The sequence below is a fragment of the Astyanax mexicanus genome, chromosome 6 (assembly GCF_023375975.1).
Source record: "Astyanax mexicanus isolate ESR-SI-001 chromosome 6, AstMex3_surface, whole genome shotgun sequence".
NCBI classification, from domain to species: domain Eukaryota; kingdom Metazoa; phylum Chordata; class Actinopteri; order Characiformes; family Acestrorhamphidae; genus Astyanax; species Astyanax mexicanus.
The window spans coordinates 42558596-42585092 of record NC_064413.1 but is presented as its reverse complement, the minus strand read 5'-3'; the positions used below and the strand labels follow the sequence as shown (position 1 = coordinate 42585092).

The window sequence follows — 26497 nt, the reverse complement described above, 5'->3', positions numbered from 1 at the left end:
AGTATTCTGCATATTGGTGCTGCTGGTCTAGACGGCATGCTGGAACATTGCTTGTTGTGTTTTAGGACCTACAAATATTATTAAACAATTATAAGTATCTTAGCCGTTGCAAGAAAATGTTAGAAAAAAAATAATGTCTAACTGATATTAAATTAATTTCTTAGCTGAAAGATACTCTAAACCACCACCTCTCTTATTTTGGTATTTACTGTTTTAAAAAGGTTTCCAGTTGATTTATGAATCTTTATATTTCTTTACCTTGGTCCTAAAATGTTCTGCAGCCAACACACAAAAGGCCAATTTCCTTACTTTCTCTGGACATAAAAATAATGCTTTAAAAATCAAAGCAAGAGAGGAAGGAACTATGCGGGTTTATTATAAAGTGAAAAAAACATTCTGCATAAATTCATAAATTCATAGACTTATAATATATATATATATATATATATATATATATATATATATATATATATATATATATATATATGTTTGGATAAGTTACAAAAAAAACTAAGAAAATGGTTACGAATTTACCTTTTTCTTTTTAATCGGGAGCCATTTTTGCTTTAACAATGTCCATCTTTAATGGAACACCAAGCATATGTAACAAACTTTAAATATTCGTAGATCGCTTAATAACTCGTCTTATAAACTGTTTTTAGTGCAGCTTTAACAAAAAAGTTAAACAAATTTTATTTTGATGTTTAAACACATTTAAACTGCACTGCACATCAGTGCTAATGTAACAATGCGTTTGCACGTTAAAGCTTTGTAAGTTAAAAAAAAACCAATAGCATTTAATATTTTAGTTACACATTTTTTGCGCACCAGATAAACATTTCTTTTCCTTTTTTAGATCCGACTTTTCAATTTTTATTTAAAGCTTCTTTGCAACCACGAAAGTCAAACTGATATAAATACAACAAATAATAAGTACAGTGATGAAGCCTGGATTCCAATATGTGTTACCAAATGAAAACAAATTGAAGTAAATACATTTTGATGTACGTAATAGACTTTCTTTGCAGCCACAAGTTTGAAACCCTTCACAAAGTATAATTTCCCGCTGAATTATAGCCCACAGTATCATTACTGTTTACCGTTTTCACTCTAGTTGTCTTTATAGATACTTTGCTCTTTTTTTCCTGTGTGATTAAAAGGTTCAAATCCTTGATGATCTGAAAGGTAGTGGTCATGTCGTTAAAATGTTTTTGGACTAATAAATACAATAATATACATAAAAAAAAAAAACAAAATAAGGATTAATCAAAAAAAACAATAAAAACAAAAGCTGATTATTTTGTCTTCTTTTAAATAATCTGGCACAAATCCCGAAATGGACAGCGCACACAGCAGTTACGTACGTGGTGGGGGAGGAGTCCCCAGTCTAGTTGCGTTTTAATTGGCTGTTAGCTCGCACTGAGTTGTACGGTTATCAGTAATTATATTCAGCATGTTTTGCACAAGAAATGACATCCAGAAAGGGCTATCTTCTTCGCCCGTCAAATTATACTACGAAGATGTCATGCTCCGATAGCCCATCTGGACATTCATTTTTGGTAGACTCGCTGATCAACTGTAGGGCTGAGGGAAGTGGTCACTATTACCAAAGCAGTGGGGTGTACTTGCCACCCAGCTCCGAGTATTCTTATGGACTGTCCAATTGTAGCTATTTTCCCGGACTCAAACGAAACGAGAACCAAAACATGGTCCCTACGTCCAGCCCCTACGTACAGGGCATGGAGCCGTGGCTGGAGACGTCAAGATCGTGTCGCGTTGAACAGCCTGGTCACCAAATTGGCCCCAGGTCCTTCACTCCAGCCATAAAAGAAGAAAACTCATACTGTTTGTACGAGTCGGAGAAGGGTCCAAAAGACACGGGCACGGAGGACATCTCATATTCGAGGGTGACGCCGAACTCGTGTACGGCTGATAGCGATGGAAGTGTCCCTGTGCCTGGTTACTTCCGACTGTCTCAGACATATTCTTCGGCTAAAGGCTATCCTGACGACGATCGGCCTGATTCGGTCCAGTTCGCAGTGACCCGGCTGGACGGTGCCTCCGCGGCCATCCCGGCGGAGGCGCGGGTGGTAGAGAGCCGAGAGCCGCTAGCCTGCACTCCATGCGCCCCGGTAATGGACAAGGAGAGCCGGAGGTCGCCAAGCGGCCCTGCTTCATCGCCAGAAACTCCAGAGAGCGGAACAGACAGTACAGAAAAGGCAAATAAAGGTAAGTGTTGTTTCTCAAAAAAGCTTTACTTATTTCTTGACAACAAAGCCAAATTGTTCACAGTCTTACTCTCGTGTAGATAAAATAGGTTGTTTTTATATAATCAGCGTTCTTTATCTGATAATTTACTTTCTTCTTTAGCCAACCTAACTGTGCAATCCTAAACGAGCTTGCTATTCTTGCTAGTTTTATTATTATATGACGAGGGATAGCACGCCCAATCCCATTCTTCAGTGCAATACGATGTTTGAAGTCATCCTGTAAACCTTTACAGCAGGAGGTTAACCTGATCCTGCCATAAAGAGGAAAGGTGTGTGCTATTACGCCTTTGATCATTAACTACAGCTTTACTTGAATATATCATACAACTCTGAATTATGGTGGACTATGTAGAAAGTTTTGCTCATTTCATATCCTGAAGTCTAATTGGTAGGTATTAGTCCTTGTACTGCAAATATGGTATTTGGTAACAATAAATAACACATTTTCCACGATTTTAATCAGAATTTTGATTTTACATTAGTTTCAAAATTAGCTCAATGAAAGCTAATACAATTATTTACATACTTTTGTACGCAGCCTTGTGTTGCTTGGTAATGGAAAAACAGCAACCACAGTACTATCCTTATTTGTTAAGCAACTATAAAAAAACTGTTGGATTCATGTTTTCTTTACTTTTTCAACAGGCGAATCCAAAAGTGAGAACACGGCAAACTGGCTGACAGCAAAAAGTGGTCGGAAAAAGCGCTGCCCCTACACAAAACACCAGACCTTGGAGCTCGAAAAAGAGTTTCTCTTCAACATGTACCTAACCCGAGAGCGTCGTCTGGAGATTAGCCGCAGCGTTCACTTAACGGACAGACAAGTAAAAATCTGGTTTCAAAACCGCCGCATGAAGCTGAAGAAAATGACTCGAGAAAACCGCATTCGTGAGCTGTCGGCGAACTTCAGTTTTACCTAAAGGCCTCATGGAGATCTTTGGCGCCCTCCAACCACTTAAATGGGTACCATTTCAAAACGTGCATATTTTACTTGTGCAGGATACTGAAATTGCTAAATTATTGTGTCATATGCTGTTGGAAATTTTTATCTGTCAGAGCATCAGCTTTAAATTCACACTTTCGTGATATCACTGTACGTGATAACAACCTGTTATTTATAAAACTGTCAATTGAACTATAGTGATGGTCTACTTATAACGTAGAAGAAATGTTTTATTGACAAATGTAAATAGGTCGACGGGAGTATATATATATATATATATATATATATAAACATTACCTGTACATATTTGCAATATTTGCATGATTTAACATTAATTATAATTAACTGTTAAAAAGCTACATTGTTGTGTCCTGGTTTAATAATTATTGTCCATTTCGCCCAAGCTTTTATTTGGTAAAAAGCAAATGGGATTAGTTGAAAAATTTCAAAATGAGTACGACGGGTCGATTTTAATATGCAAAATCCCTATAATGCGAAAGACAGGCAATAGCACCGCTGGACTGAACTGAATGAATTACTGATGTATGTCAGAACGATATAAATACCCCTATGTATGAAAATATTACAATTAAATAAACACTCCACGCATTTTTAACTATATGTACATACAGTTTTACATTGCTGCGCCCAGCTTTATTGAAGTCCAATTGTCCTATAAATATACAGATGTAGTAATTCCTACGTGGAACACTGATCACCCGGACAGAATGGGTGCAAGATAGGCCAATTTTCAGTTTACACGTTTATTTTGGTGCCAAAGAAGTGTTACAATACCTCTCACTGTACAGAATGAATGAAACTGTATTGCCACCGCATTCTCTCAGTCGGCTGGCATTTTCATTAAAGCTTTGTTGTATGGAAATTCTGTGAATTCTGATGAAATTATTATGTATTTAAAATCATTGCTAAAAACGCGTTCATACGGTTAGAAAAACGGACGCGTTTTAGCTGCCTGTGAAATGTGTGTCTGGATAAAATAAACGGAATAAAAGTTTTTGCTTGCTTTGGTTAGCATTATTCTTTCCCCCCTAACTTTTTAGCCCACTGGAACGAGATAGGGCTGCTGAGTGGTTTAGGTAGTTTTATGTTGTTGGGCTGTGTCTTGAACCCCCCACAACACGAAACTGTCTGAATTGCCTCGCAGTGAATTTCGACTCAACATCAACCTCATCAACAAGAAACTTATAATAATTATTATTCTAAAAAATACTATCTGATAAATAATGGTTTGTTTTGGACTTTATTGCATTTAGTACATTAACCATCATGATACACCATCAGTAGATTATATGCTTTTCACAGTTAAGCGCAGTTTGGCAATGCAATAGAACACCCTATTGCTAATATTGTTTTTAATCCAGTCTTAGCTGAAAACGTTACAGTGATCCTTGCATAAACATCAGAGGAGCGCAAAGAATCTAAGGAAAGCTTTGAGAGGATGCATCATGGAGTCGCTAAGCCACCGCAAGGCCTCGGTTACGATCAAAGCACGTCGGCCAAAGCCGTGTGCGCAATGCAGGCATGTATAGGGCCCACGCCGCCCGGATGTTTCCGCTGCCCTGGAGAAGCAACACAAAAGCTTTATTGCTGATATTCAGTCCAGACAGCCGAGTAATAACCTGAAGGAAAAGAGCCTAATAGCCCTCTTATAAACGCAGTCTGTTGTAGCACTCAGCAGTCCACGCTCTCCAGAGGACAAGGTTAAAAAGAAAACTGCGCTAGGGCCAAAAAAGGAAAATACTGTTGCAGGTAGCCATGAAAAAACATCTAAAAGGTAATATCTACGATCTATGAAATTCAGTAAACTATTTTTTATGTTTAGTTACGTTACATACGTTAATTAATACGCCTAGTCCTTTTTGGAGAGATGCATATACCTTTTTAATTACAATATTATCTAAAAGTATTGTCCTAAATCTTCTTATATAAGCATTATGTGTTTATGCAATTTAACAACTCTACAACATTTGAACAAATATGAGTATACACAGATTAGATTTAAAGTAAGGAGCGCATTTTTGCGGTACTGATTAGAATAATAAAGTAGTAGACACACACGCACACAATTCTAGCTATATTTTATTTAATACAATAATTAATACCTTCAACGCATTTGGATGATATTTATTTTTTCTAAAAAGTCCAGTTAAGCTAACAGAAGATCAGGCTTAGAAAACGTACAGTTTACTATCAATTTGTTTTATGTATTATATTGCAATCACACTAACATTTATTACCAAGAAAAATACATTACATATACATACATATAAATTACAAATGCACACTTTATTAATACTTTTTTTTATTTATCTAGCAAAAAATATGATTTGCAGAGAATTGTTACTTAAACATACGTTTAACAAACGTCAAACAAACTCTTCAAGTATTTCTTCTATAGTTGTTTTTTGTTTTATTTTACATGTAAAAGCCTGTATTTAAGATATTCTCACTATCATCTATAGGTATTTTAAGAAACTTTTTCGTATACCAAGGCAATCGGTTAGGTGATTGTTTATATGTGACTGTTTACATGATAATTAGCTACATTTTAGTTATTATGGTATTGCAGCTCATTTACTGTGCCACATTTGGTAAATAACAATATACTAACTATAAGGATGTACTTCAAGTGTATCACCTAAAAAATAAACATCTTTCTCACAAGATGGAATATGTATCAATAACACTTCATATCTTGCAGGCTAATTTTGGAAATGACTCAAACATCAACCATGAAAAAAAAACGAAACTAGCATTTAACGTCTAATTTTCAATACTCTGCCTAACCCATCATTCCAAAACAAATTGGTCATAATTTTAACCTCTCGTTAAAAATGACACATTAGACGTTTATATTCATGTATTTTAAACGTAGTCCAATAGTTGCACGCACCTTTGGGAACCTGACCACGTTTCTGAATGACGGGCCACTGCTAGCAGATCATATCTCAACTATTCCATGGCACTTATTGCCATATAAAGCTTACATATGGCTCACGTAACGATTGACTTTATTTCTTAAACATGTCTGTTATATTTTATGTCGCCTCGTGCTACTATAAACATTAGCCTATGTGTTGGTCACAGGCTACGCGTGAAGCCTACAAAGAAAATATTGCAGTACTTTTTGGGGATATTGACACGATTATGTTTGTGTTATGGAGATTCCATAGAAAAAAATATTTAAATGTGATTTCACTAAGATGTGTTGCATCAAATAAGGCAAAGTAAATACGACAGCTGTCAAACACCCAAACACGCCCTCTTTTAACGCATAAAGATGAATTAACTTAATTGAATATAATAAAATCAAATCCACGTTCATAAAAGCATACGGTTCTTCCATTAACAGTTTTACTGCAAAATGGAGGCTATGTAACTACGTGCCCCTTTATTGTTCTCTCCCATTATCACGTGACTGTGTCGTCCAATCCTGTCTCGGGCACGGTTCAACTTATCCGAGGTCTGTAGTTCACAGCGAAGTCAAGTAGTTACTAGAATTGCACATTTGCACAGATTGCGCTTTTGTGGCCATTTGGTGGTGAAGGTGGGTGCGGACGGCAGGGTCGCGCGCCTGTGCCTTGTTGTTTTGTTATGTCGACGCTGGGCACCCTGGGTTATTACGCTGACTCGCGCATTCCACACGAGGATGACGATGATGATGATCATCACCCTCTGGCCCCGAGCTTCTCCACAGCGCCAGTTCTCCAACACGCTCGAGAGCTGACATTGTGCGACTATGGCGATCAGGACTCCTATCCTTTTCAGGCCAGGTCGACAATCTTCGGCGCCTCGTGGAGCCCCGTGCCCGTGCAGCCGCCGGGGAGCGCATCCGTTGCTTACCAGCCATACGTACATCACCCGTGTCCTACGGCTGAGCCGGAGGCAGCGTGCGCGCGCTCCTGGGCTCCTGAATCGTTGTCCGCCTCTCTTCCCTTTGCGGGACTACCAACGGATACGCAGCAGGACATCAAGCTGGAGCCGCTGCTCCGACAAGGGGAGTGTACGGCGCTCACTGGGGCTGATGCGGAGATGCACGAGAAGACCCCTAAGGGAAAGATGTCGAGCCAGACAGACCCTGCTCAGATAATTCACGAAAAAACACCAACAGATACTAAACCAGACCTGGACCCAAGTAAGTGCAGTTCAGTATGTTATGTTTCCTGCATGTACTAAACTGCTAAACCTTTTATCGAACTGATTTTAAGCAACATTGTATTTAATCCATTATTCAAATTGCCGAAGGTGCGGCAGTGTTAAATACAATATTGCACCTGTAGGCAGACGTGAGAGAGCTGTATTATTTTCTAATAAGCAAGGCACCTGAGGTTTTAACAAAATTCAAAATGAATATATCAAATTAGGTTTCTTTCTTTTTTTCTTTATATACTTTATAATTACTGTGCATATGCTTCTAAAATATTTTTGTTCCAAAATGAACCAAATATAAAATAAAATATGTATGAACTTTTAAGGGTTTAAATAAGTCAATAAAGTGTTTTTTTTAATCAATTTGCAGGTTCAATTATTAATTCATTGTCTTTATATTCACGTCCCAGTCTCGTTAATAAATGTGGATTTAAACGTATATACCATGTATGCATAGGTATCTTATAGAAACATTAAAAAAGGAGTGAGCGGTATGTCAGAATTTTGCATCTGCATTAATCTGTTATCTACAGACATTCCCAAGGTCAGCATGCCCTATAATGGCACAAACGTGTCAAATATAAAGGCCTTATTGCAATAAACCTTGCTTTAGTAATGGACTGAGATGCTTCACACTGATTTTTTTTTTCGCAGTGCTAATGGCAAATCAAAGAATATGAGAAAAATTATGAAGCCTGCTCATGCAAAACTGACAACCCATAGAGCTGTTTACAAATGTTTAGATACTTTAACAAATCCGGTTAAATTTAACAGACGTTTGTTAGGCTGCATATTTATCCCTTTTAGGCCTACAAGACAGTCGCAGTCAGGCAGTCATAAAACGGTCATAAAATGGCCGCAGTGTGCAATCCTCAGGGCAATATGACTAGCCTCTCTCTTTTCCTTTTCGACCCTTTTTGCAGATAACCCCGCGTCCAACTGGCTACATGCGAAGTCCGGCCGAAAAAAACGCTGCCCTTATACTAAGCACCAAACTCTTGAGCTGGAAAAGGAGTTTCTCTTTAACATGTACCTGTCTCGCGACCGTAGATACGAAGTGGCAAGACTTCTAAATCTCACCGAAAGACAAGTCAAAATTTGGTTCCAAAACCGTAGGATGAAGATGAAGAAATGCAACAAAAATCGGCCAAAAGACAACTACGAATAGGAGAAACTGCTGAATGCACTGCAGTGGTTTGTACCGCTTGTCTTTCCTGTGCACAGATTTTTTTGGAAACGATGCATCCCTTTTTTGTGTGAAGCAACAAAAAGAGAAATAGAAACATTTTAAAAATGTCCTCGGCACAATCTTCCCAGTTGAGGATGTGCCTATGTACTAGTGGCGTCTTGTGTAAGACTGTTCTCATTTCTTGTGGTTGCTTGTTGTAGGTCTACATGTTTAATTTGTGTCCATTTTCGAGCCTCTTTCAGTTTTGTGGAACTTTTCCAAACTGGCTACTGATTTCAGGGATCTGTTCTGAAATGCTCGATGTTTAATAGTGCTGGTTTGCATGCGTCTCAGTGGCTCTCTTCGCTCACGATGTTGATGTTTTATGTAACTACCTAGATGTATTTAAACTACCTATTTGCATTATGATTATACGTGTTTCGTCACGACAACAGTGAATTTTGTATCGTAAATATGCTTGAAAGTTTGGTGACTACAAGAGAAAAGGTGTATGTACGTCAAATACCTCAAATGACCAGATCAGCTATTCTCAAATGACATGTCAAAAATAAAGTTCAGTCAAAAATGTGATATTTGTTACTATTTAATCCCAGTTGTTCATACAGTGGATGTCGCAAAAGTTAAGCTCTTAATGTATTGTTATATTAGATTTTTACTTTATTATTACTATTATACGAATGTGTTATTTATTAATTATATGAAAATATAAATTATTCGTAAATTATAGAAACGAATAGGAAGACCACTTCTGTAGAGTTTAAGAGGTTATATAAACAAAACTGATTCTGTAAATATATTATTTAAAAAATGAAATTGTTGTGTTTATTACTATTAGTTTATTATTGTTTTGTGTTTATTATTATTATTATTATTATTATTATTATTATTATTATTATTATTATTATTTCTGTTGTTGGGAGTAGTAGTAGCAGTATAATAACCACCCTGTAATTTTTAAGGGAACACTTTTAGTGTGTGGATTTATAACAAATTTACCGTGCAGTAGAGACGTACACTTTTTTTTTTCTTTTTTTTTTCAATAAAATTATTTGTTTAAAACCAACCCTACCTAAAGTATTCTAGGGATACGAGATTACCTACCGTTAATCTTGTTTTCACAACTTCCCTGTATCTTCCACTGACGTGCCCAGTGTCCCCCTAACTGTCTGCATAAATAAGGTTTGGGTATGCTCCTTTTGGACGGGTCTGTGTGGTATATCTACGCGCCTTAGCCATTGCTACTGGTGACCATACGGCAATAAACCACAATCATAGTCTTAACTGTTTATGGGGTGCAAAGCGAGTGAGGGTCGACCTGGAAAGACTTTTTGACTCTTATCCACATCAGTATAATGAAATGGGCCAATCTAGGAAGCGGCGATACACGCTAATTTGTTGCATTTCTCAGTTCCTGTATAATATATATATAAATATATATATATATAATTACTATCGACTTTTATTCGTATAAATAAATGAAAGTCTATAATAATTATTTAAGCGTGTTTTTTTTTTGGAGGTGGGACTGTTAGTGGAAATGACTCTGATGAGGCTTCTTTTAAGGGTCCCGTCACAGACAGAGCCATAAAATGTGAGAACGTCTGAATTTCGACACTAATTACTTTATTACTGCAACAATTCCGGCGCTCCAATCCAGACCACCTATTTGTTTTCAGGACCAGCACAAAGGCGCAGTGAAAAACCACATATCCAGGCACTGGGCAACTTGCCATTGGACCTGTGAAAACCATAATCACGCCCTATTGAATTTGATCTAACAATTACATAAATGACAACGAAATTGATCAACTAATTTAAAAACTACATTTTAACAAATAATAGTGTGCTTTTTTCATGTCCACGTATGCTCAATAATATGCCAATATCTACCTTAATTTGTCTTAAATCTAGAGTGATTTTTTTAATCAAGGTCACAGAGATTAGCACCAGACAGTTATTGTCTGTTTATATAATCTACATGTTGGGGAATTATGTAAAACAGGCATGTTATGTTCCTTTGTTGAGGATATTCAAATATTTGTCCAATAGGCAATACCTTTCCCAGTGCTATCCAGCAGGTGGAGGCAGCGTTCCGAATAAAACTCCCATGCATTATACAGAGCATCGATTGATCGTTACGCTGGTTTCTAATTCATTTGATAAGAACTCATCTGTCTGGCTTTCTAACTATTTTGCGATTACTTGATAAGGGCCCCCTCTTGGAATGTGGATAAAGATTATTTTGTCGGCCCCTATTTTTGAGCAATCCTGTTACCCATATAAGAAACCTTGTTTAAAAAAAGATTATAATGCCATTATCTTAATACACCCACTAACCTGCACTAACCAATAGCAACAAATACGATTCAGACCAATCGTTGATGTCCAAGGAAAAACATGTATGTTCAAAACAGCAATTTTACAGGAATGAGATAAAACCTTTTCAGGTAATTAAGAACTTCTACTGGTCCATTCATCGAGAGATTTTGACAAAATGTTAGGGACCCTTTTGCGTCAAATTATATAAAAAACTATATAATTATAAATAAAATACTTGTTTTTCATTGGACAGCAACGATATATATATATATATATATATATATATATATATATATATATATATATATATATATATATATATATATATATATATATGTATGTGTGTGTGTGTGTGTGTGTGTGTGTGCGCGCGAGTGATTTGTCTACATCTATGACCAAATCTGCAAAAGTTCCTTACTTGATTAAACAGATTTTATAGTTTTTTTAATACTTTTTTTTATTGAACTACACATGTATTCGAAACAAAAGACAAGCATCAAATAAACATTTTACATTATAATTTCCCCCCCAAAAAAACACCCCACACTACTAACCACACCACTCATCCCCAATACCCAACTTGAGTTGCCTTATGGTTAAAAAATATATGTATATATATATGGAATATATGTAAACATAAAAAAGCAGGGGAGGTCATGTACAGATTCGGTTAACAATTCCGCACACTAAGATGTGCAATGAAAATAATGCTGGAACTATACTTAGTGTTAGGTGATGGTTTGCATATTTTCAAAGTGAGATAACACTAGGTTCTAAATTTAATAATAAAATCTGATTTTATAGTTCATGCGTGCATGCTGCTTCTTTATTGAAAAAGCATCACACACTGGTTCAACAAGAATCATACAATATTTCTAATTAGAATTGAATGGTTCTAGGAATGCGTACAAATGTGTTTGTATATACATCCATGGACCGAATTTCATTGTGGATTACAGAAAGAAATTATCGCTAGGGGCAGTACTGAGCTCTCTCATTTCACCTCAGCTTCCATTATCTCGACTCACCCCTGAAGTCGACAATCTATAACACAAATTATAGGCTATTACTAGACAAGCGACAACCCTGGTCTCAAAATCACAAAAATAACCCCCTCGCCATATGATGTCATCGTATTTTCATTACAATAGTTGGTAATAAGAAACGTAATCCTAATGTGTCGCCGACAAGGTATTGCATTGGTTCTATACACGTTTGCACACTGTGATATAATAGTTAGCTGCCACATTCGAACATTTGGGTAAAATTTGCTTTTGATGTTTTCTACGTTGGATATAAATCATACATTTTACAACTTATCATATTTAAAAGACGGATTTCAGAAAAGGAGCCTACATTTAAAAAGCTTTGCAGCATACAAGAGACTTTCGTGAAGGGAGGTTTCAGTGCTCTTTCTTGACCCTACGACCCGCAATACATCAAACTCGAGGTCAACTCCAGACAAGCAGGGCCATTTTTCGTGGTCCGTTGCAAGATGTTCAAGTGGTGGGTATAAGGATCAACACCTGGGTTCAGGAAGCTTAGTGACATTACAAACACAGCCCATTCCAGAAACCAATGCGCATGTTGATCACATTATCAGTCGTTTAAATCCAAGCGCCTGTCTTTTCTGGTACACTCATAAAGCAAACAACCGAGATACAACGATACACACGACGTTAGGAGATGTTATTTTTATGTATGCATTTGACTTTTTAACATATACTGAAAAGTACGTTGGTGTTATATTCGCATTTATGGAATTTAGCAGACGCTTTTATGCAGAGCGACTTACAGAAACGTGTTGACAGAAAACAACTAGCAGGTGTGAATAGACTATTGTACAAATATACATCTTAGATACTGCTAAATACAAAAGTTGTTATATGGAATAGATATAAAAATATATACATAGATATAAAAAATGTACAATACGTGTATGCATGCACTATAATAGAAAAAAATGCGTTGAAAAAAAAATACATCACACTAACTTACTAACTTTTAGTTAACTCCTTTATTCATCCTTTAACCACTTTGCAATAAACACACACACACACACACACACACACACACACACACACACTTCTAGTGGATATGGCCGGAAATCTCTTTCTCTCACTCACACACACACTCTCTCTCTCTCTCTCTCTCTCTCTCTCTCTCTCTCTCTCTCTCTCTCTCTCTCTCTCTCTCTCTCACACACACACACACATATACATATATATATATATATATATATATATATATATATATATATATATATATATATATATATACGTATATATATATATATATACGTATATATATATACGTATATATATATACGTATATATATATATACGTATATATATATATATATATATATATATATATATATATATATATATATATATACGTATATATATATATCCAGACGAACAATGGCTGCATGGATCTCATTTACAACCCGGTGCAGTGTATGTGTGTGTGTGTGTGTGTGTGTGTGTGGGTAGAGGGTCATCCATCAAATGCCAGTGTGCTTGTGCTACTGTGGGCTGCTGCTTCTGCAGACATCATAAACACCCCATATACGCCTTGCTTGCGCTCATTCCCACTACATGCGAAAGACGAATAACCCTTATGATAAAACACAACTGAATGATCATAATGATAGAAGTGTGGAAAGTGTGCAAGTGCTGGAGCTCGAGTCCATTAGGCGTTTCACCTTGGTGGTGAGTTTGTTTCGAGGACGCATGGGCCTTCTAATTCTTTGCCGTTCGTTGATTCGGACATGTTATTTAGGTAGGCCAATCGTTTTTTCTTCATATTCCACCATGTTCTAGTTCAATGTAGTTAAATGATGATTTGTAAATTGGTATTTATCAGAATTTAAAACCCAAATGCATTTCAACATTCAATAGTAATTAGTAAATTATGCATTTAACAACTAAATTATAAAAGTATCAAAAACAACTGGACCACTACAACCACCACAACAATTACTTCTCACAATAAAAAATATATCAATTAAAAAATAATAATAATAATATAAGACAATAAATTATAAAATACGCTGGGGCAGATTCCCAGATATGAATTCAGCTTAGTCTATATCAAATTCGTATGGAGATTTTCAATTAAAAGGAAAAAGGCTTAATTCTGGGAAACTGTTCTGTGTGTAATATATGTGCAGAAATAAGTAATTTACCATTCTTAAAAAAACAAACAATCTATTGAACAATGATATTCAATATCTAATTTGAATGTTCTTTGGTGATCCAAATTAAGATAGCAGTTCGTGCATTCGGTAATGCAGTGGTTCTCCATTTAATTAAGCACGAGTTTATAAAATGTCAGCGATCTGCACCAACAGCCGGTGAGCGAGGCTCTGCATCATGCCAGACACCTTCACAAAGACACGAAGCTGGAAGCTTCCTCGGAGAGAAAGGACAAATTATCATATACTGCTTCTATTTTTCTATAAAACTAATATATCTGATGGAGGAACGGATGAACACATGAACATTTTAAAAAACAGAAACAGACACATACAAAATGCAATGAAATTAATAAATTAAAATGAAATAAAATAACTAGATTTAAGTTTGCTTTAGTTTAAATACGCCTTTACAAAAAATGGAAGACTTATTTGTCTTTATTTACAAATACATAAATATCTTTTCTTTGTTTTATTATGTGAATATCTGACTACAACTTCATTTATTTAGCCATTTTAGATAATTTAGTAGCAATATGCCTTGAAACTACAAAACAAGGAAATATTTCCGCAGATACCATTTTTATAATTTGACCTGGCAAAGAGGCGAAAGAAGATGGATTTTTCAAATAGTTAAATATTTAGTATTTATGAAATGAATATTTAGTTTAGATCATTGTGATCTATATGTAAAAACAATTTATATTTAGTCCCAATTTACACCTAAATTACTCGATAGCTAACAAATGCATCGTCGGTAAATGTGGAGTGGATATAAAATAGTCGTGTATATATATATATATGTATATATATATATATATATATATATATATATATATATATATATATATATATATATATATATATATATATATATATATAAACACTGATATAAACACTGGTCTGTTACAGTTTAAAGCTGATTGTTCTGCCGTTTTGCTCAAATCGTGAGAAAAAACATCAGTTGGTAGAAAGTGTAGGAAGGAGTGGGTATTTTTGAAGAATGCCAACACCCACTTTCTCTCTGTACAAAAGATCCTGTGTACTCAATGGCATAATCGGTCGGTTTGTCTCTCGAAGTCTTTAGGTAATCCTATTCATTTTTTAATCCGTTCCTCCATAAAGATTTTTGGTATGTGAAAATAACGCAGGATAAACGAATATTAGATCCAAAAAAATGTCCTTAAAATATCCTTCTCGAGAATATCAGGTCTGATATTCTTGTTGATGTTAATCCAATTTTCTTCCAGAAAAATATTTCATAAACACATTTTAAAAACGAGAGAAACTCTTCTGCGTGAGTTCCATGTTGTTCCCCTCTCCTTGGCCACATATGATCTAAGCGAGTGTTAGATGGTTTAAATGTGTTCCTAGGGCACGAAGCTGTCAGACCTTTTGGCGAGTAAGATTGATAGCGTGCAGGCTTCCAGGGCTCTTTGTTTGGAATATAAGCAATAAAGTGCTCATGGCCTAGTCCTGCTCAACTGAGCCCTTCCCAATGCACAAGAAAAGAGTCACTTGCTGAAAACAGATGTGGATTTATATGTTTATCATTCATTAATAAATATGTACAGCACTGAAGATATGAAAGTAGTGGTTCAAATCCTTGGTAGCTGTAAGGATACAGTATAGCCTCAATATCGTTTGCTTTAAAGGTTTTCACAATTTAATTTAAACGAGAAAATACTTATTTTTTAATTCGTTAATAGTATTTAATTATAAATTACTAGAGAAATGAGGAAGGCAATGAATTAATATGTTCTGATTACTGTGTATATGTATTAAATATATACATGTATACTATACTGTTTGGGCTCTATTACATCGATATGAACATATATAACTTTACTCTTATGCGACTGTGTGGTCTTGGTGTGTATATTCTCACGTTTGAACAACTATATTACATAAAGTCAGATTTTACTATGTTTGCATTTAATCCCGCATGTGTTTATTAATCAAATCCTGTCACACTTGAATCCCATGCATAGTTTAGGAAGACGGTGATTTAGGATAAAACCTAAGCGGTTGCGCATGCGCGCGTTAACATTTACAACCGGCGTAAAGTGCCGAGGGGAGAACTGTTCACCCCACGTGCTCCTCCCTTTCTGAATGCACGTGCATGCGTTTCTTCGTCGTGCGCGTGCCCTGTCCGAGAGCGCGCATCGTTTTAACAAAAGTTGCGGTAAAACTCATGAGCAGGATGAGCGCGTTTCTTTGGTTGGGATGGTCTTCGCGTGTGAATGTGGCGAGTGGGAAGGGGGGGTGGCTCGGAGTGCGACTGCAGTGGAAAACGACAAGTGAGGGAAACGAGGAAGAGGAGGAGGAGGAAGAGGAGGAGGGCACGCTGTGTTTCAGATAGAGCTGTTTGCAGAAAGATATAGCCAGAGCTATAAGATCTACCGAGCGGCAACAAACTGGACATAAACGCGCGAATAAACTGGCCTGTCCGGGAGCGCGAGGCGTTCCTCTTGGACTTTTCTCGATCAATCACACAGACAGTGGCTTCTTTTGATTAAACCCCAAATTGTCATTGGACAGAGGTAATCATGTGACAAGCAATACGGTCCAATTTCAACCTTGTATTCATGAAAGCAATAGTTTAATGGTATCGCCGTCCCCATACGGCTGTAATCAGCATTATAGTTTTTTTCCCCTTTTTTCTCTTTTATTTATTGTTTTTCTTAATACACACGCGCACACACACACGCAAGCAAACAGTGTATTTCATTATTTCTTCTCGAGCCATAAATCCGTGATCGGTGACTTGTGAAGACTCCTCGGAGATGAATTACGAATTCGAGCGAGAGACGGGTTTTATCAACAGTCAGCCGTCGCTCGCTGAGTGCCTGACGTCCTTTCCCCCTGTCGCTGATGCATTTCAAAGTTCATCAATCAAGAGCTCGACGCTTTCACGCTCGACACTGATTCCTCCTCCTTTTGAGCAGACCATCCCGAGCCTGAACCCGGGTAGCCATCCTCGCCACAGCCGCCCCAAGCAGAACCCTAATGGCTCCTGTCCGCTGCCCGCCGCTTCCTTACCCCCGGAATATCCTTGGATGAAGGAGAAGAAAGCTTCAAAGAAGAACCAGAATTCGGCTTCGGTCACCACCGAGACTTCTCCAGTTTACTTCTCACCTCAAGGTAACTATACATTTATTTAAGTTAATATGTATTTTTGCATATAGTTAACAAAGAACAAGTTGACATTTTTCCCAAAACTATCATTTATTTTAAGCTTTTCCAACTTGATATGAGTTATAACATTTTATAACTAATGACTGATAAGTTTTTTTAGCTCTCAAATAACGTGGGTCAATGTTATGTTTTAAATGTTAGAATTCTTGGAATTTTATTGGTAAAATGGCCTTAAATAGCACCAGTCGTGATTCATATAATTTTAAATTTGTCACTTGGTTATATTTGATGTATTTAACCATTAACCATTTAACCTAAGAGGAGGGATTTTGGTGCTGATTCCTCGTCACATAGTAGGGTGTGAATTTTAATATTTGACAGTAATGAAGAGTGATCGATTGAGGTATTTCTCAAGTCGGCAGCTGCCTTGTTCATTAATCTCCTCTCAGGCTGGCCACACCAGACACACCGCTGCTTTCTGGCTTTTGGGGAGGCTGGGAACACAAATTATTCCCAGCACCGTGGCTTGAGTCCCACAAACAATTTATGCCTCCCCGAGAACGCCATATATTTGACAAGTTTGCGAGGTGCGCTATAGAGCCCGCTGCACTGTGTTGTAATTAGTGGCATCTTTGTAATATATAACGTGGTGATGTGATTTTCCCTCTCCAACCCCTGCTTTACAGGATCTCCAGAGCTCGTGGATGGAGCCGGCGGCGGGGGAGCCACGACCCGCAGGCTACGGACGGCCTACACCAACACGCAGCTGCTGGAGCTGGAGAAGGAGTTCCACTTCAACAAGTATCTGTGCAGGCCAAGAAGGGTGGAGATCGCTGCGCTGCTCGACCTCACCGAGAGACAGGTGAAGGTGTGGTTTCAGAACCGTAGGATGAAGCACAAGCGACAGACGCAGTGCAAGGAGAACCACCACGCCGAGGGCCGGCCAGTAAGCTTGGAGGCCTCGGGCGAGGGGAAAGCCCTTTTGCCACAAGCTTCCTCTGGAGCTCTCTCGGAAAGGGAAGGCTATGTGTTTCAGCACAACGCATCTCCTCTCCAGCATTCACAGAATGGACACAATGGAGATGCCCAAAGTTCTACTGTTTCGCCTTTAAACAGCAATGAGAAAAATCTGAAACATTTTCCCAACCCGTCACCCACTGTTCCTATCTGTCTAGCAACAATGGCCGAGGAGAGTGCATCTGCTCGGGACAATAGCTCTCCCCCAGCCCTGGATTTTCACTTTTTCTCATCGGATTCCTGCCTTCACCTCTCAGATGCCATTTCTCCGAGTTTGTCAAACAGTCCTATGGGTTTATCCGAGGAAACTTTTGATTTTTTCTCTGAGACGCTCACAACTATCGACATGCAACACTTGAGTTACTAACTTTAAAACTTTCCGCCTTGATGGATTCGCTATCTTTCTCACATTGATGGTCAGTGTGTTTTAATTGACTTCAAAAAGGGATTTAAAATTAGGCATAGGCCGTTAGCATACGATATGTTCAGTTTAATTGTTTAAATTTGAATGATCGTTTGTGTTTATAACGTAAAAATCTAAAAGATATTTTTCTCGATTTTATTTTTGTATTATTTCCCCCGTATTTTCCTAGAATAAATTTTCACGTTATGGAAGAAAAAGCACGCCGTTGTCTTTTGCATCATTTTGGTAATTTTTGGTGTGTTCTGGGTCAGTCCACGGTGCATTTGTTTATCCAAAAGTAAAAATGGTTTGTTTCGGCATGAGCCAAAATAATATTTATCTGTAGCATACATTTAGTAGATGCATTTTATTTAAATCCAGTGCGTTTTGTTGGTATACACACTGGTCCGTTCAAGTATAAAATATTGTTAAAATATGCACATTTCGAACTACTATGCCTCTTAATAAACTTCCCAAACTTATATTGCTAATAACCAACACATGAATTGAGTCGTTTTAGGTCAGAACTATATAGACCAAAATACAAATTAATTATATTGGAGGGTCGGCAGAGGCCTTAAACTTTTGCGGCTGGCAAGAAGATGCATTAAAATGTGCAGCAAAATAATTTTAAAAGAAAGCGTAACGATAGAAGGATGTTCCTGGTGGTTTAGAGCCAGAAAATAAACCCTAAGTGTATCGGAAAACGCGGGGAGTTCCCTAGCCAAGAGCTGTAACGTTTAGGAGTTTAGCAATTAAATTTTATAGCCTATTAAACCTTCGACACGAGCTTAGTGTTGAGGCAGCAGTCTAATCCAATCCGCTTCTGACAATGAGCGCTGAGTTCAGCATCACTATGGGTCTGCGTTTTGATTTATAATTACTTGACTTAGATTTAGTACGGAAACTGAAAAGACTGCTCGATTATTTGAAGTTTATTTTTAGTTTCCAACCGACTTAGAAAAAAAGACACTTTTTTGAGATCAGCAGGAACCACATATACTATTTAAACCAAATATTTATTTCATCAGATTCTGCAATGTCAAATGATCTGTAATCAACATTAACTCTTTTTTTCTGAATAAAGACGTAACATATTAACTATTTTCGTATCCTCTCCCAAACATTAGAACCCTATTTAAAGTGCATACTAATTTAGCCTACTAAAAGATTCGCGTTTTTTACAGCCCTCTGTGTGTTAAGTGTCACCACAATAAATAAAACGTAGTCTGCATATTTGGCTAGGGCCAAAACTGATATTATGGCCATCATCTCCAGAAGGGAAATTTATGAGGACCACTAATTGTCAGGTCATGTCAGTTTGTCTAGGCTTACATTAAACCGTGCCAGAAAGACATTTTAATTTTTTGTCTGTTACATAAAGCCATTCTGGGTTGTGTATGCGCCATTGATGTAGGCCCAAATATGATGAATGTTGAGTCTGGGGAAGTTATAATCTCGTTTTTTTAATTTAACGTTTAGTGTTTTCATACAGCTGTTCACGTTTGCTCCAATGAGCCTCAAGAAAAGTCTCTTTTCACTTTCGTATTTAAAACGCTTGAGTGGACCGCTGTGGGTTCTGTGGTTTGTCTTTTCAGTTAGCATGACTATTGTCAATGTTTGAATCCCTTTGTAATGAATTTATTTACATTTTATGGGGAATACTTTCATGCTGATGATTTAACGTTGGTTTATAACTTAAAGGTATAACGTCTGTAAAGCTAGCCACATGTCGGTTTTGATTCAATGCTGTGCATTGTAAAATATTAATAGCCTATTTTTAGACCTGCGACGGTATATGGAGTTATACACACTTCACGTTCAGTGTTGGACTGTTGACGTGATCATTCCTCTGCTGACGCCATGTTGCCGTTCCGAGGTAGGTATTAAAATGGAAATGAGCTCAGCTGCTCTCTGGCTCCGGACTTGGTGGGGGCTACTAATTAGCCTCATCTGAGCATGAATTTAACACGACAAACTTTCCTGCAGGCTTACGTTAACAGAGCATATTCAGAGTATGGCGAAGTACACTGATATACTCCCCTTATGTGAGATTTAAGGAGAAAAAAAAAAATCACATTCCCACACTCCCACATTAGAACATGCCTGTATATGTTTTAATACATTTCATTACCTCATGCACTGCAGTGCTCGCAATTTGATTGCCATCAGCAGTCATTTTTTACACTTTTTAGATACATCTCTATCCAGTACTTTTGGTTTGGAGTGTATTTATTATATAGAATATAAAGTTTGCAAATGTTTTATCATCCAAATTAGCACATGCCATGTGATCCATACATCTTTTATATCTCACATATCCTCAATTATGCTATTTTAAGTAAACGCAGCTTAGTGTTGAGATATTCTTAATAGAGGGAGAGAATTCAGTGTAATACTCGCTTGACCATTTAATTCCATTTTTGTGCTAAGATACCTTTGTGAAACTCGGCCATGTGTTACTCTGAGAAGGAATCTGATTTAAAGTTTCATTGCCCTAAGCATATTTCAGAAAAGTCTGAATTGAGCAAATTCATGCTTTTCATGCAGATTTTGCTCCTAAAAACAAACGTACTGTTATGTACATCTAATGTACATCTAATCTTCAAATAATTATAAGATTCTTAATTTCTGCTGTAATTACTGTCATATCTCAGAAATTATCATAAGTACAACAAAAAAGTTTCACAGAATTACACAGTAGTTGGTGTTGTGGACTGGGCTAAGGTACATGCAGGGACTTGAGAATTATGCCTTAAGAGCTCCTATGGCTAAATCTGATCTAGGGATGCACCAACGTAGGAATTCTGGGCAAATGCTGATATAAAAAGTACATATCTCCTAATGCCACTGCCAATGCAAAGGGCCTTTCCTGCATACAATCAATAGGAAAGCAAATATCGGTTTAAAATATTGGCCATATTGATGCCGATGATAAAAAAATAATAATAATAATAATTGGCTGATACCAATAAAATATACCAATATTATCCTGCAACTATTATCTGATCTGCCATAGAGGCCTAAACACAGTTTAAAGCACAGATAAGCTTACATTATGTGCTGGTAAGACACTGTAATAGAATTTAGAATTTGCTTTTGATGATAACATCACACAATAAATATACTGTATATATTGTGTTTAGCTGATACTAATATAATTACGATATTTTCTTGCATCTCTAATCAGATCTTCCACAGAGGTCTAAACACATTTCAAAGCACAGAGAAGTTTACACCGTGTAAGCAAGACACTAGAATAGAATTTTTCTTTTGATGATAACATCACACAATAAATATACTGAACAACTATTTCTGATATATATAAATATATATGAATCCAAATGAAAGCTACAATATAGCATTATTTTTCATTCATGATTTATATGCATATATATAAATTAACACTTTACATGATATAATCCCCAGGTCATGCATGTTACAACTGAATAAAGACATACAACCTTGTAAAAGTAATCACAAGTGGCACAAATTCTAGTTTTATGTGGCACATCTGATCACTGAGTATAAGATACATATACACAAGCACTTTCAGAGTTCCTGGGGGTTTGCACCTAGTAATAATGATCTCTAATAGAACACTGTCCAAACAGAGTCACATCATCATTGTCAAGCATGTGAGTGTACAAATCTTTGAAGCTAGTTACAGAAAACTCAGCTCATCATCAGTGATACTTGACAATATATAAAAAACTGTTTTCTTTTCCAATATTCTGGAAATAAAAAGGGAAAACCCCTCTGCTGTTCCACTGACGTGGGAGCTTAAGCTTATGCAGCCATTTAAAGCCAGTGTGGTTAGCCTTCAACTGGTTACCATGGAAACACAGCATTTGCAGTCCCTTTCATCATTCCCATGCAGAGCTTGGCTTCCCAAAGGCATCACAAAAACCTTTAATAAATGGTAGAGCAAGTCTCACTTTTCTCTCACAATTCTCTATTGCATAGGGATGACTATGCTGTTAGAGGCATGTGGGGTGGCAAAGCCCATGTTAGCAGCATGGACTACAGAGGCTGTTTATTCTGTATGTTACAGAAGCACCACCAGCAGTAAGAGAATAATTTTACATGTGCAGCAGAAGGAAAAGGTAATTATTCATAATGTGTAATGCAGGAAGCACTAAAATGTTAAGTTGTTAAAAGCATTAGGTGTACATATGTACATATGTAAGGCTGACCTATGGCTCCTTCAAAATAGGTCTGCTTGGTAAAATTATTATAAATAGAAATGGCTGCAGTGACATTTATCCATTGTAATTCAATCGTGCCTACAATACTGTTTGTCACACTGGTCCTGAGGTCCCCCTAGACTTTGCACCGTTTTATTATTATCATCATTATCCTTGTGTTGACAGTTGGGATAGAGCAGAGAATGGACTGCATGAGGGATGCTGAGTACTTATTTAAGAACCACGGTAGACATCATATCTGAGAGAATTCACCTCAAGGAGTGCAACAGCTGGATGGAAAGTTGCTTCCAGCTGGGAGCAAAACCAGACAATAACCCACTGGAAAGTAAGAACTGCCTGCATGCACAACAGTATTAAGGAGTGAAAAAAGCCATACCTTTGCTTGAACTCACTCTAGGCAGTTCCACAGTTCATCCAAGGTTAAATTTCCAATCTCCTCATCTGGCTCTTCTGCTCCTTTAAGAAGTTAACATGAAAAGAAAATGTTGAAGTTTCCATGTAAGCTAATTCTAAGTTATTTGAAAACAACACCTGAGCAGCCTAATCCTTTCTGCCAAAGGGCAAGAGCAGCCTCACTTCCATTACTGAGTTTTCACTTCACAGGTACCATTTTACCCCCTAGGCAGGGTGAATTACAGTGGTAAGTACAGATCATCATGTGACTACTCAGATGTTCTGAATCCAGCCTGATCTGTGTGCTGCAAACCAAGGCTCCAAGGCTCAGAACTCAACATCTTTGAAACATGGACAAGTGATATGCCCTTCTTCAATCTCTTTAGGCCATCTTTTCAATGCCTGTCTGTTTGTCTGTATGTCTGGCTGAATGTATGTATGCATGTATGTATCCAATTAAGCTTTGTTGAGCAAATTTAAAACCTTTAAACGTACTTAAAGTATATGCTGTAATCCATCACTAACACTTATAATATAATGTAGTAGCAATGCAAGAGCGAACACTGCAGTACTCAATCAGCACATACATAGTCACACTCAGAACCAAAGATGGTAACCAATAACCAGCAGCCAGCGAGTTTTAACCACAATCCCGCAACATTATAATAAAAGTACAGCCAGGAGAAGGCAAGCTGCAGTGAATAATATTTAATTAATGTTAAGCTGCCCAGTATGCAAGAAGAAGGTACAACAAGCCAGTGTGAGCTTTACTCATCAGGGTTGAACCTCCCAAACACACTCTAAATGTAAGTATATCTTATTAAAACAACTGTCAATATAACCCTGAATGACTTCATGAGTTCAACTTAACTATAACAATAATTGATTTAAAACAAATTGTGTGTATCTCAAAAACTTATTTCTGCAGGACCTTTACAAAAAACACATGATGAAAGATATTGCATATAGATTGAAATTCCAACACACATGCCAAACCAAATAAATAAGATCAAATATCAGGCACATATCTACTTACATTATATACTTACATTATAACTGTTCACTGTGAAGCAGATGTTTTTCTTCAGAATGCTATATATGTACTGTGTACATAAACTTGGATTTATCAGGAAATGTAGAATTTTAGTACTGACCAGCAGCTGCAGGCATGTACTGTACAAAGGGAAACAATTTAAACATGTCATGAGGATTATGGCTTCAAACAAGCCTTATATAGTTTATAACACAATAACCTTTATCATAAATCATAAATTAAGAGCTATACAGAGTAACTAACATACACTGTTTATATTTAAGTATAATTGTTCCTTTAAACATAACTGTTACATGTTTCCAAAAACAATACGGAAACTAGTAGACATTGCAGTAGAGATTGCAATGTCATATGAATATTACTGTTTGGTGACTTTCCTTCACAGTTAGCAGCTTTAGCACCACTGCCTAAACTACTCCTTGAAAATAAAAGGACAAACCAACTTTGCTAGCTAGCTACCTACAAAGATAGTTAACTACTTAATACAACACAAGATAGCTGCTTTGCCTGAGCAACAGTTATGTAGCACATCCTCTGTGATAATCACAGTCAGGTAATTAGACCGTAGGAGACGCTAAATTGAGCTTGTGAGATGTGGGAAAAACAGTGTTCCAGAAAAGACTGAAGGTTACCTTTCCCAGTGTCGTTTTCTGGTGTTCTGTTAATTACGGCAAGTGGGCCAGTACTGAAACTTGTACATTTACTCTTCGGCATACTGCTACTTTTTTACAAGCTCCCAGAAGGTGAAAAGTCCAGGATTCCAGTGTTTACTTATAGGCCTGCATTCCGTGCGTGAATTTGGGCAGCTTTGAACACGTCTCTTGAAGCCACGCCTCCTCTACGCCGCTATTGGTCTACACGAATCACTATTTACAACAACTACAGATTTACAGCCAGAAACACTGTTTTATCTATTTTGCCTTTGTTAAACACACTTACAGACTACAGCAAAAGATTCGTAGCTTTATTCGGGTTAGTGTTTATTTATTTGTTTATTTATGAACTGTCAACAAAATATTTCACATAGTTTTACAAATGATGTTAATACATTAAAAGTGAACATAGTAATATACACAAAAATGTAAGGTACAAAAGGGTAAAATCTTTTTTTATCAAAGATATGGAATGCTTTTTGAGGTCCTTGTCTTTTTTAGATTAGATTCAACTTTATTGTCATTGTATTCAGAAAGGTGTCAAAGTTTAAAACCTGGATCTTTTTTTCTAATAGTGAATAGTGAAATATTTTTTGTGATAATGAATAAATGTGTGTATGTGTGTTCTTATATATTTTTATATTTTATATATGTATATTTTGTTTAAACTCATCAACTCTAGTGTCTGTGTTATTGTAATGCACAAAAAAATCTACATCAACTACTGGTAAAAATGCTTATGCTTTCAAGTAAGAGAAAGATAATTTAAATAGCCAAGTAAACCAAATTCCTAGAGGAATTTACTTGGCTATTTATGCCTGCCAGACACACTGCTGTGTAACAACTGAAATTGTAATAGCCCTGGCTTTATTTTATTTCTATATGTTTGTTTTTATTAACTGGCATGAAAATACATTTTTTATGCCCCGCCCACAAAATCCTAACCATGTCCAACTCCCACGTGACCCCAGTGGCTTTTTTTGTTTTTGAAAAGCAAAGTATCACCTTACTATACAAACTGTATTACCCAACTGCCTTTTTCCACTTCACGCACCGATTTTTGCCTCAGTATGTTTGTTGATTAGTGACTTTGTGGTGATTATATAATTCTGATGCTATGTTTAAGTGTTTTAGTGTGAATTTTACAATCATAAGAGTTGGGTACATTGAAGCCTATCTATGTTCAATCAGCTGAATCAACTAAATTACCAACTAAATGTACCCCAAAAGAAGTATTTTGGACAAAGGGTGCAAATTTGCAAACATATGCAAAAAACACTTTGAAGACTTTGAACTGACAGCCCAATCCAACCAAAATATGTCCCACCTTTTATGCACCAGGTTAACATTGTTAGAATTGTCTCAGGATAGCATAGTTTGCAATACCGTTTGATACAAACAAAAATATCTTTGTCAAATATGTGGACTGCTCCATGAGGTCATTGCACATTCAGACATCATGGAAAGCCCACCAATAAAAGTTGGACAGTTCTGTATGTACAACTGATTTAATAAAACATATCAGAAATGAGAATAAGCTG

The 26497-nt window shown here is 36.8% G+C and overlaps 3 protein-coding genes across 3 annotated transcripts; all 3 read left to right on the top strand.

Annotated features, from left to right (window-relative positions):
• The first annotated feature begins 537 nt into the window (after nt 1-537).
• Nucleotides 538-4237, top strand: hoxa10b (homeobox A10b). The gene is made up of 2 exons (XM_049480629.1): nt 538-2229; nt 2916-4237. The coding sequence occupies exons 1-2, from the start codon at nt 1470-1472 to the stop codon at nt 3188-3190; spliced, it is 1035 nt and encodes a 344-aa protein (XP_049336586.1). The 5' UTR covers nt 538-1469; the 3' UTR covers nt 3191-4237.
• Nucleotides 4238-5655: 1418 nt separating this feature from the next.
• Nucleotides 5656-9142, top strand: hoxa9b (homeobox A9b). Its single transcript, XM_049480632.1, has 2 exons — nt 5656-7369; nt 8307-9142. Exons 1-2 carry the CDS (start codon nt 6829-6831, stop codon nt 8549-8551), a joined length of 786 nt encoding a protein of 261 aa, XP_049336589.1. The 5' UTR covers nt 5656-6828; the 3' UTR covers nt 8552-9142.
• Nucleotides 9143-15735: 6593 nt separating this feature from the next.
• hoxa2b (homeobox A2b) lies at nt 15736-18869 on the top strand. Its single transcript, XM_049480628.1, has 2 exons — nt 15736-17234; nt 17915-18869. Exons 1-2 carry the CDS (start codon nt 16877-16879, stop codon nt 18610-18612), a joined length of 1056 nt encoding a protein of 351 aa, XP_049336585.1. The 5' UTR covers nt 15736-16876; the 3' UTR covers nt 18613-18869.
• Nucleotides 18870-26497: the final 7628 nt, after the last annotated feature.